A 12944-nucleotide genomic window follows, 5' to 3' on the forward strand; every position below is an offset into this window, starting at 1 on the left:
CTTTTTTCTCTCAAAGTTTTCAAGAGGCCTTTCCTAGGTGGACCTCTGATCATAGCCCAATTTGTTTGGAAACTAATCCTTTAAAATGGGGACCGACTCCTTTTAGGTTTGAGAATATGTGGTTGCTCCATCCTGAGTTTAAAGAGAAGTTTAGAGATTGGTGGCAAGAGTGTATGGTTGAAGGTTGGGAAGGTCACAAGTTCATGAGGAAACTAAAGTTTATTAAATCAAAGTTGAAAGAGTGGAATATAGTGGCCTTTGGAGATTTAAGAGAGAGGAAAAAACACATTCTTTTGGACTTAGGCAGAATTGATCTAATTGAACAAGAAGGGAATTTAAATCTTGATCTGGTATTGGAAAGGACCTTAAGAAGGAAGGAGGTAGAGGATTTGTTATTAAAGGAAGAGGTTCAATGGAGACAAAAATCTAGGGTTAAGTGGATTAAAGTAGGGGACTGCAATTCTAAGTTCTTTCACAGAGTGGCCACTGGAAGAAGAAGCAGGAAGTTCATTAAGTCTCTGATTTCTGAGAGGGGGGAGACTCTAAGTAACATTGAGGTTATTTCTAAGGAGATTGTAAATTTCTTTGGGAAACTCTATTCCAAACCTGAAGGTAATTCTTGGAGGATTGAAGGGATTGATTGGACCCCTATTTCTGGAGAGAGTGCAGTTTGGTTGGATAGACCGTTTTCTGAAGAGGAGGTTCGAATGACAGTTTTCCAATTGAATAAGGAAAAGGCCCCTGGCCCTGATAGCTTTACTATAGCAGTTTATCAAGAGTGTTGGTATGTGATAAAAGAGGATCTTATGAGGGTGTTTCTTGAGTTCCACACTAAGGGGGTAATAAATCAAAGTACAAATGCGACATTCATTGCTATGGTGCCTAAGAAAAGCCAAACTTTTAAAATCTCAAATTATAGACCTATTAGCTTGGTTACAAGTTTATATAAGATAATTGCTAAGGTCTTATCAGGACGTTTACGCAAAGTTCTTCATGAAATAATCTTTGGATCTCAAGGAGCTTTTGTGGAAGGGAGACACATTTTGGATGCTGTATTGATAGCCAATGAAGTGGTGGATGAGAAAAGAAGGTCAGGGGAGGAAGGGGTAGTCTTCAAAATTGATTTTGAGAAGGCCTATGATCATGTGGATTGGGGCTTTTTAGATCATGTGCTACAAAGGAAAGGGTTCAGCCAGAAATGGAGATCTTGGATGAGGGGCTGTTTGTCTTCTTCTAGTTTTGCAATCCTAGTTAATGGGAATGCAAAGGGTTGGGTTAAGGCCTCTAGAGGTTTGAGACAAGGAGACCCTCTTTCTCCTTTCTTTTTTACTCTAGTAGCAGATGTTCTAAGTAGGTTGGTGATCAGAGCAGAGGAAACTGGGATAACTGAGGGTTTCTTTGTGGGGAGGGATAGGACTAGAGTGTCTTTGTTACAGTTTGCTGATGACACCATCTTTTTCTCTAAAGCCTCTATGGAACATCTTCAAAATCTTAAGATTATCCTTTTGGTTTTTGGGCAAGTATCTGGTTTAAAAATCAACTTAGAAAAAAACACCATTTCAGGTATTAACACTAGGCAGGAGCTGTTGTCTAGTTTGACTTCGGTTTTGGATTACAGAGTGTCAGAGTGACCTTTGTCTTATTTAGGCCTTCCTTTGGGAGGGAACCCAAAGACAACAGGCTTTTTGGATCCGGTGGTTGAGAGAATTTCGAGGAGGCTGGATGGGTGGAAAAAGACCTATTTGTCTTTGGGAGGGAGGATTACTTTAATTCAGTTTTGTCTGTCTCACATCCCCAGCTACTTCCTCTCCCTCTTTAAAATCCCAGTATCAATAGCTTCAAAGATTGAGAAAATGTAAAGGGATTTTCTTTGGTCTGGGGCGGGGGAAGGGAAGAAAGATCACTTTATCAGATGGGAGGTTGTTAGTAGACCAAAAGAGTTGGGAGGTTTGGGCGTTGGGAAGACTTCTATGAGAAAATATTGCTCTCTTAGGGAAATGGCTTTGGAGGTTCCCTAGAGAAAGGAATGGTCTTTGGCATAAGGTTATTGCGAGTATATATGGAACACATCCTAATGGATGGGACGCCAACACGGTGGTTAGATGGTCACACAGATGTCCTTGGAAGGCTATTGCTCAAGTTTTTCAGGGGTTTTCCCCTTTTGTCTGCCTAGTGGTGGGCAATGGGGAGAGAATTCGGTTCTGGGAAGATCTTTGGTGGGGTAACCAAACTTTGTGCTCTCAATTTGCTGATCTTTACAGAGTTATTTCTGTGAAAAACCTCACTGTCTCAAATGTCCTTGGCAATTCCTTTTCACTGTCTTGGAATTTTAACTTTCGCCACAATCTAACGGATTCAAAAATTGATCTCCTTCAGAGATTAATGTCCTCCCTTAGTTCTGTGTTTTTCTCTCCTTCTTCATTAGATTCAAGAGCGTGGTCTTTGTCTTTGTCAGGTTTGTTTTCAGTGAAATCTTTTTTCTTGGCCTTGTCAAAAGTCTCAAATCCTTTAATGTTCCTTTTGGCCAAGTTTTTATGGAGCTCAAAAGTCCTTTCAAAGGTTAAGGCCCTCGCTTGGTTAGTAGCACATGGGAAGGTAAACACTAATGACAAGTTGCAATTGAGAAGACCCTACAAAGCCCTCTGTCCTCAATGGTGCATTCTTTGCAAAGGAAATGGAGAGTCGATTGACCACCTTTTTCTTCATTGTCCATTACCATTGGACTTTGGCACAGGTTGTTCAATCTAGTAGGGTTGGTTTGGGTCCCTCCAAGGAGCCTTGAGGACATGTTGGTTATTACTTTTAAAGGCTTGGGGAACTCATTAAGAGGCAAGACACTTTGACAAATTGCTTGCCTTACTTTGATTTGGATGGTGTGGCAAGAGAGAAACAATAAGATCTTTGAGGATAAAGGGAGAACGGAAGAGATGGTATGGGATTTGATCCGGTTTTATTCTTCTCTATGGGCTTCTTGTACTGAAGCTTTTAGAGGAGTTCCTCTAAACATTCTACAACTCAATTGGATTGGGGTTTGCGTTTCAAAAGTTTGAAGATTGATGGGGTTTCTCTTTGTTTTTAGAGTTCTACTGTTGGGAGTTTTATCCTTTGTTCAATTTGTGTAGGAAGAACCTCTCATCCTTCCCTTGGTTTTTTTTCTCTTTCTCTTGTCTCTTTTATCTCTCCTGTATTTGTTCTTATATTAATATAATCTTCTTCATTTCTGATTAAAAAAAAAAAAAAAGATGACTCAATGTTTTTTATTAATTTTGTGGATTGGTGGGGTTCTTATTGAGAGAGAGGGTGGTTTTTGTTTCTTTTTTTTTGAGGTCTTACCTTTGAGCGCCTGATGTATACTTTGTTGTAACTTTTCTCTTGAACTTCTCGCGTCATCTCTCATTTTTGCATGTTTATCGTTTCCTTCCCATATGAGGGGGTTTGGTCATTGAATTCTTTAGACGCATTTTAGCTTGGGTTAGCACGTACATAAAAGATGACTCAATGTTTTTTATTAATTTTGTAGATTGGTGGGGTTCTTGTTGAGAGAGAGGGTGGTTTTTGTTTCTTTTCTTTTGAGGGCTTATCTTTGAGTGCCTAATGTATACATCTTGTGTACTTTGTTGTAACTTTTCTCTTAAACTTCTCACGTCATCTCTCATTTTTGCATGTTTATCATTTCCTTCCCATATGAGGGGGTTTGGTCATTGAATTCTTTAGACGCATTTTCTTTAAAGTCTTCCTATGGCTCTTTCTAACCCCTTTTTTCTACCACCTTAATTTGAAACTCTAAACTTTCATCTAAAGCTAAGGCTTTTGCATGGTTGGTGGCCAAGAAGAAAGTTAACACCAATGATTTGCTATAGTTAAGGGGGCCTTACAGAGCTCTTAGCCTTGATTGTTGTTGTATGTGCATAAGGAGTGGGGAATCAATTGATCATTTGTTTCTACATTGCCCTATACTTTGAGCCAATGGAATAGGTTATGTAGCATTTGGGATGGATTGGGTTCCCCTCAAGACTGTGATAGATATGTTGTTTATTTCTTTTACAACGTTTGGGGATACTCCTAGAGGATAGGTATTTTCATGTGTGGCTTGCCTAGTGTTGTTATGGATAATTTAGAGGGAGAGGAATGTAATAATTTTTTTAGGATACATGGGGGACCTTAGAATCTATTTGGGACCTAATACATTTCTATTCATCCTTCTAGGTTTCTTCCTGGTCAACTTTTGAAAGAACTCTATTGAATATTCTATAGCTTGATTGGAATATGGTTTGCAGGTCAAAGAGGGTAGGTTGTAAGATGCTCTTAGTATGGACTATACCTCCATTGTGTTTGATTAAGTTAAACTTTGATGGTTGTGCTCTAGGTAATGCAAGTGAGTTGGGAATTGGAGGTGTGATTAGAGATCGCCATGGTACAATGTTGAGAGCTTTTTCTAAATTGATAGGAGTAGGTTTGGCTATTGCGGCAGATATCTTAGCTCTTTTGGATGGGTTTATTGCAAGCCAAGGCTTTGGATCTTTCTAGTTTCTCTCTCTCTCTCTCTCTCTCTTTTTAGGTGGAGGGAGATTTTGCTATAGTGATTTCGTGGGTGTCTAAGTTAGAGAGAGGTCTTTGGAAATACAATACATGGTTTCATCAGATCCTAGATTTTGCCAACAGCTTCGACTGGTCTATCTCTTGGTCCCCTTTAGCTAATCAGATTGCTGATCTTTTAGCTGAATGTGGAGCCGAGCGAATGGTTTCTTTTATAGGGGATTTTTTACTCCCTTGAATTGTACGTAGTTGCATGTTTTGTATATGTTCTTGTCTCATACTTGTTCAGTGTAGTTATTTTGCCTCTGTTGTTAGGTTCTCTTTTGATCATTCTTTGTATTTTGGAAGGATTTCTCATCCTTCGCTTGTATTTAACATTGATATCAATGATGAGTTAATTTCTCATAAAAAAAAGGGCTGCAAAGACCATTGGTACCATCTACTACTTATTATTATTATTTTTTTGATAGGAAACGACAAAGGGATATATTGATTAAAAAAAGAAGTACAAGAGAAGGATGAAGAATCCTCCCACCAAAGAAAAACTAAACTACAAGGAAACAAATATAAGAAAATACAAAGTAAAAACAAGCAAACTCTCTAGGTTATTGTGGTTATTAAGTTCAATACAATGAATTATCTTGTTTCTGATAAAACAAAACTAATTATGATGGGCAAAGTAATCCATTACAAGTTGTGAAAATTTGTAAATAGTTGAAAATCCATATTGAGACATTAATGAATGAATAAATTGTTCACTACATATAACATCATTCAAAAGTTAACCATGTGCTATGGTACTGCATGATATTTGGCTAATATAATCAAATTCATGATTGTCTACTTTTTCTTTATGATGATTGAAATTTTAAAATCTGAAGATCATCAGCATTTAACAAAATCATCACACGCCAACATAAAAAAATTTGTGATGTGGCAGCTGTTCTATTTGTGGATAAATGTTCATGCTATTCTTCTCATTTAATGTCTATTTTTATTTATTAGTTTGTCTGTCTGTCTCTCAGGGGGTAATTTGGATTTTAGAACCTGAAAAGGTTCCAACATTTCCCCAAATTGGAAAAATACAAAGAGATGCAAAGAAAAAGAAAGAGATCTTGGAAGTTTTCCCCATGCGAAAATATGCAAGAATCAAGGACAGGTCACTTATTCTAACAGAATCAGATGGTTCCTACACAGCAATTCCACTAAAGGGTTGTACAATAGTAGCTGTTTCAGCTACAGACTTACCTTCAAAAAAATGGTAATGTGGCCTTCTCGATAGATTCTTAATTTGGTTTTATTGCCTTCAGAATTATTGTTTGATGATAAATGATCCTAGGTTATTCTTGTTGAGAGAGAGAGAAAGAAGAAAGACCTTAATTCTCATTCATATGATATCTACTTACAATTGAGAAATATATATATATACAACGTTAGGAGTCCTAACTACCATACATGTGACCTATATTAACAAGGAAAGATTATACACTATAAATACATTATATTCAACACTCCCCCTCAAGCTGGAGCATATACGTCATATGCACCAAGCTTGTTACAAATATATTTAATCCTAGGACCTCTGAGAGATTTAGTGAAGATGTCTGCTAGTTGATCATTTGAATTAACAAAACTTGTAGCAACACATCCTGATGCGATCTTCTCTTTAATGAAATGACAGTCAACTTCAATATGTTTGGTCCTTTCATGAAAGACTGGATTGGATGCAATATGTAATGCGGCCTGGTTATCACAGATGAGTTTCATCTGTTCATCCTTTCCAAATCTCAACTCTCGAAGAAGATGTCTCAACCATATGAGTTCACATGTTGCCAAAGTCATAGCTCGATACTCGGCTTCAGCGCTAGATCTGGCCACTACATCTTGTTTCTTACTCTTCCAAGATATTAGATTACCTCCAATAAAAACACAGTACCCTGAAGTGGAACGTCTATCTGTGGGTGAGCCAGTCCAATCTGCATCTGTGTAACCAACAACCTGAGTATGACCTCTGTTATCGTACAACACACCTTGGTCTGGTGTACTTTTGATATATCGAAGAATGCGGATTACGACATCCCAATGACTATCACATGGTGATTGTAGGAATTGACTAACAACACTCACAGGAAAAAAAATGTCTGGACGAGTAATGGTGAGATAGTTCAATTTACCTACGAGCCGTCGATATCTCCCGGGGTCTCCTAAAGGCTCCCCCTGTCCTGGTACAAGTTTGACATTCGGATCCATAGGTGTGTCTACCAGTTTACAGTCTAACATATCGGTTTCTTCTAGGATGTCTAAAGCATACTTCCTTTGGGAAGGGACCACACTAGAACTGGATTGAGCTATCTCAATTCCCAAGAAATACTTGAGTTTCCCTAAGTCTTTGGTCTGAAAGTAGGTAAAAAGATGTTGTTTTAGTTTCTGAATATCATCCTGATCACTGCCTGTAATGACGATGTCGTCCACATAAACAACCAGATAAATACACTGCCCCATAGAGTTATGATGATAGAAAACTGAATGGTCTGCTGTACTGCGAAGCATGCCAAATTCTTGAACAACAAAACTAAAACGGTCAAACCATGCTCGAGGAGATTGTTTCAAGCCATATAGAGAACGGCGTAACCTGCACACTAAACCAGACTCCCCCTGAGCAACAAAACCAGGAGGTTGCTCCATATAAACTTCCTCGGCAAGATCACCATGAAGGAAGACATTTTTAATATCCAACTGATAAAGAGGCCAAGAACACATAGCAGCCATGGAGAGAAGCAGACGGACAGAAGCAATCTTGGCAATAGGAGAGAATGTGTCACCATAATCAGAACCATAAACCTGAGTATAGCCTTTAGCAACTAAGCGGGCCTTAAGGCGATCAACCTGACCATCAGGACCAACCTTAACTGCGTAGACCCAACGACAGCCAACGGTAGATTTACCAGAGGGTAAAACAACAAGATCCCAAGTACCATTAGAGTGTAGAGCAGCCATTTCATCCACCATTGCTTGTCGCCAACCCGGATGGGAAAGAGCTTCATGGGTGCTCTTTGGAAAAGAAACGGAGGATATAGCAGAAACAAAAGCAGAATAGGGTGAAGATAATCGATGATAACTCAAAAAATTGTAAATAGGATGAGGATTACGAGTAGAGCGAGTACCTTTCCGAACAACAATGGGTAAGTCATTAGGAGAAGGCAGAGCCGGGGCAGGTGAAGCCGAAGGGATAGGAAGTGAGTCAGCAGGTGCCTCAGCAAAAGGGAGAGGAGCAACGACACGAGGGCGACGATGATAAACCTGAAGTGGTCGAGGAGGCATAGCATCAGGTGGGGAAACAATGGGAATAGGCAAGACTTCAGAAACAGGAAGAGACTCAGAAGTGGTGGAAAAGAATGGTGAGTCCTCAAAGAAGGTGACATCAGCGGAGATAAAGTATCGATGAGTCTCAAGGGAATAACAACGATAACCCTTCTGAAGTCTGGAGTATCCCAAGAAGAGGCACTTCATGGCTTTGGTGGAAAGCTTGTCTTGTCCAGAAGTGAGAATATGAACAAAGCAAGTACAACCAAAGACACGAGGAGGAAGGAAATAAAGTGGTTGGTCAGGGAAGAGAAGGGAATGAGGAATCTGATCGTGTAAGACAGAGGAGGGCATACGATTAATCAAATAACAAGCGGTAAGAACAACGTCCCCCCAAAAATGAAAAAGAACATTACTATGGAGGAGGATAGTACGAGCTGTCTCAACAAGATGTCGATTCTTGCGTTCAGCTACCCCATTTTGTTGAGGAGTATGAGCACAAGAAGATTGACGAAGAATCCCATAATGAGACATAAACGAAGTAAATGGGGCTGAAAAATATTCTCTGGCATTGTCACTGCGTAACACACGAATAGAAATATTGAACTGGGTTTGGATTTCAGTATAAAATTTCTGGAAAATAGAGAATAACTCAGCTCGAGTTTTCATTAAAAATAACCAAGTACATCGAGAATAGTCATCAATGAAAGTGACAAAATACTGAAATCCTAAAGTAGACGCAGTCCGACAAGGACCCCAAACATCAGTGTGGACAAGCTCAAAAGGAGACTTTGCCCGATTATTCAAACGCTTTGAGAACGAGACATGAGTATGTTTCCCAAGCTGACATGACTCACACGGAAGCGACGACAAAGTGGAAAAACGAGGGACCATCTTCTGGAACTTGGAGAGACTAAGGTGGCCCAGACGATTGTGAATGAGGAGAGGAGCATCAGTGGAAATGCAAACTGCAGGAGATGAATCCGAGGTGAGGTGATAGAGGCCTTGAGACTCACGTCCTATGCCAATCGTCTTCCCCGTACTCCGGTCCTGCAAGGTCACAAATTTATCAGAAAAGGTAATAGAGCAATTAAGAGTACGAGTGATTTTGCTGATGGAAATAAGATTAAAAGGACATTCAGGAGTATAAATGATAGAAGTGAGAGGTAGAGAAGGCAGAGGAAGGGCCAAACCAATACCTTTAGCCATAGTTTGAAAACCATTAGCTAAGGTAACAGTAGGTAAAACAGATGTAGTAGTAATAGAGGAGAAAAGATCCTTATTACCAGATAAGTGATCAGAAGCTCCAGAATCTAGAATCCAGGGTCCAAGAGAAGATGTGTGGATAAGGCAGGCAGAGGCATTACTAGGCTGGGCAACAGAGGCAATAGAAGCCTGAGATGTGGAAGAGCTCGGAGGCTGAGGCAGCGGAGAATCAGAGGACTGGGCCACATGGGTAGTGCGAGGAGGTCGTCCATGTAACTGATTGCAACGATTGCGAGTGTGGCCAAGTTTATTGCAATAGGTGCAATGAGGACGTTGACCTCTACCTCGGGTACCACTGCGGCCTCCTCGAGAGCTAGTTTGAGAAACTAACACAGAAGAATCTGAAGTGCTATCAAATGGCAAAGTCTGAGTGGAGGAGATACGGAGGAGGCGAGCAAACACATCATCCAAGGACGGAACTGATGAACTACCAAGAATCTGATCGCAGACAGGCTCAAGATCCGGATGAAGGCCAATAAGAGTAAGAACCATGAAGAACTTGTCAAGCTGTATTTGTTGAGCCCCAACATCAGGAGTAAGAGGCATCACAATCAAGAACTCCTCCTTAAGATAGGCAATCTGACCAATATAAGTAGATAGATGCAAGTCCTGTTGGCTGATATGGACAATAGCAGAAGCCACCTTATAAAGACGCTGGATATCATTCGTATATTATCCTTTGGCCTGAGTCCAAAATTTAAAACAAGTTTTGTAGGCCGGAAAATGAAGAAGAATCTTGGGATCAACCCATTGCCATAATACACTACATAACTGTGCATCTATCTTTCTCCATTGTACGCGGTTAACCTCAGGGATATCTACCTCCTGTGTAATCAAGTGATCCTCATATCCTTGACCCATAAACCAAAGTTCAACAGAGGCAGACCAAGAAAGATAATTGTCACTGCCAACCAATTTCTCCGAAGTAATCATAGGAGATCCAGATATAACAGAGGAAAAAATGGAAGTTTTAGTAGTCATATCTACTTATTTGGAGAATGAAGTATATTTGGATCGAAGAGAGCCCTAATACGGCTGCAGATCGCGGCGTGGCACCACTGGAAAGGGAGACGGCTTCAGATCGCGGCGTGGCACCACCGGAAAGGTAGAAGAACACTTCCTTAGGCACGTGCAGGGATTAGGATGGAGAAAAAGTAGCCGAAGCTTGCCGGAAAAACTGTTTAGAGGGTCGGCGGAGGCAAAAAAACCCAAAAGAGGTACGTGCAGGGCTCGGATGGCAGAACCAGGGATGAAGGAAGGCTAGTCGGCGTCAGGCAAGGCTGGAGGAGGAGGCGCGTGAGATGCAGTCGTCGGACGGAAAATTGCGCGTGGCCGGCGCGTGAATGATCTTTTGGTTCCGGTGCCTTCACAAAAGTTGGAGATCTCCTCCAGGCGCTCCTTCTGGTATGGTCGGTTTCGGAAAAAGACGTCGCCAGAAAGTTCACCGGAAAAGTTCGCCGGAAAATTTTGCCGGCGGTGAGTGTTTTCTGACGACGATCCGACTGACCGGAAAGTATTGGGAGATGGAGAAGGTGACCGGAATGAAACACGGTCACCGAAAGGTTTCCCGGAGTTGATGACACGGGAAACTGGAAAGAATTAGGTTTTCTCCCTTGGCTCTGATACCATGTTGAGAGAGAGAGAAAGAAGAAAGACCTTAATTCTCATTCATATAATATCTACTTACAATTGAGAAATATATATATATATACAAGGCTAGGAGTCCTAACTACCATACATGTGACCTATATTAACAAGGAAAGATTATACACTATAAATACATTATATTCAACAATTCTAGTAGGGTTGGAAATGATTACTTACCTGGACTGAAAAAAAATAAAATAATAAGTACAAGGTGAGAGTTGGTTGTCTTATCCTATGATATGGCTAAAGGTGAGGGTTGCCTCTAGCACTATCGATGAGTATACAAAACCAAATTTATTATTATTAGTCAATTCCCTAATTTGAAGATGATGGTCCATGCCCAGTTTATAGAGGATCCTTAATTTCCATTGCAACCATGACACACAAGACAATCAATGGAAATGAGATATATTTCTCCAAAAATTGACTGAGAAGAAAACCCTGAAACCTTTATTGAATACAACAGAGTTGAACCTCAAATTATATATGGACTTTCTTTTTGAAGATATCAACCTACCCTGTTGAATGGATTTGGCTAAATTACCCTTTAAATTTCTGTTTTTATATAATTTCATTCCTTTATAAATGATCCTTGCTCTTCCATCTTCTTAGAGCAATATTAAAGTAGGCAGAGTCAAAATTCATGTTGCCTTTGAAATGACACAGCATTACTATGGCTTAATCCCAGATATTGTCTATTTCTCTTTTCTGTTTTAACTTCTAATACCCCGAGATTGTTTCACTGGACAAAGCAATAACATTTTTTAAATCTTGCATATAGTTTTTGAGTGCTTAAGAATTTTGAACTTTCAATGGTTAGATTATGCATAGCAGACTTTGTTTTTTCAGATTTAGAAAATGAGCTGTTTCCCTCAATTGCCATCTAACTTGCTTAATAATATAACCTATCAACCCGAGTTTGTTATCAAAATGTTATCTACTTATATTGAACTACACCACTTGAAAAATAAAAGAGATTCTAACTAGTCTATGTACCCAAAACCAATATTCCTCTTAGCTCATTAACTAATTACTCAAGTCTTTGTGTTTAGCTTCTACCATCCTGTAGCCACTCTCCTTGTGATCCCAGTTTGTATTTCTTAGACTGGATCCAAATACGAGCATCATTAACTGAATGAATAATGTAAGGAAAAGGAGACCAGGGCAGGTTCAAAGAAGAAGCAACTTGCTAAGACATCCAACATTCTGTGGCAAGTTTGTTGTACAAGGAGCAAAACCTAATTTCCAATAGATCCTTGAATCAATATAATGTTGTCAAAAAGTCAGATGAGAATGTGCAAAGATTGTGATCAAGTTATTTTAATATGAAAAATCAAGCTTCAGTCCTACCAATAAAAAATATGCAGATCATATTTAATGTTCTGCTCATGTTTGCTTTAAATAGAGTTAACTTTGACAGCTCAAAGAGTGATTTAAGTTATAGAGGTATGATAGCTATTACTAGGATGAAAATGGTAAACCAACAACTACTATTTTAGCTTGGTGTCAGAAGGATTGCCACATACCTATTTGGAAACTGTAGCATTCGAGAATGGTCTTGTTCTAGTTGCTCAACAAGGAACTAATACACTTTAAATAAGAGATGCAGGAGGATACTTCAGAGTTTGAGGGTATTGCAAAATGACTTTTGACAATAATTAGTTTATTAGTGGATTTTAAGAATATTGAAATTAGTCAGCTTAGATATTGAGATGTCAAATGTCATTGCAAAACTTTGTTTGAAACACATTGAACAGTTGCTCCATGAAAATATTCCCCTCTGAAGGCTTTTGTAGGGACATGCTCCACGGATTGTACCTTTTTAGGTTCCTTTGTTGAGCCTTTTTGGCTTGTTGCATTATGGTTTTCTTTCCATATATTACACTGGTTCTGTACACTTTACTAGAAGGATGGCACATTCTTATTATGCCTTTGATTCATTTTTATTTAACTGTTTGTTTCGATGTATGTCTCTGTGTGTGATACAACAAGGAAATCCATTTATTCACTCTGCCAACAAGGGAAAAAGGTAAATTTAGTTGACATACCAATAAAGTCTTGCCTTCTGAGGTGTTGATCCTTCTTAGAAAAGTTCAATGCCAGGGCATGAAGTAGACAAATGCATTGGGTTGATTAAGCACTGGTTAGAGGATCTTCTTGGTGAGATTCAACATTTCACATGGAGGCCTGTC

The 12944-nt window shown here is 39.5% G+C and overlaps 1 protein-coding gene across 1 annotated transcript in view; it reads left to right on the plus strand.

Moving 5' to 3' along the window:
• LOC100244234 (uncharacterized) overlaps nt 1-12944 on the plus strand; it is a 64256-nt gene that overhangs the window by 8726 nt on the left and 42586 nt on the right. The window contains exon 2 of the mRNA XM_010663718.3: nt 5562-5797. Coding sequence (XP_010662020.1) covers nt 5562-5797 — 236 coding nt within the window. The remainder of the gene's footprint in view (nt 1-5561; nt 5798-12944) is intronic.

This window comes from Vitis vinifera, chromosome 16, assembly GCF_030704535.1.
Source record: "Vitis vinifera cultivar Pinot Noir 40024 chromosome 16, ASM3070453v1".
In the NCBI taxonomy this organism is placed as follows: domain Eukaryota; kingdom Viridiplantae; phylum Streptophyta; class Magnoliopsida; order Vitales; family Vitaceae; genus Vitis; species Vitis vinifera.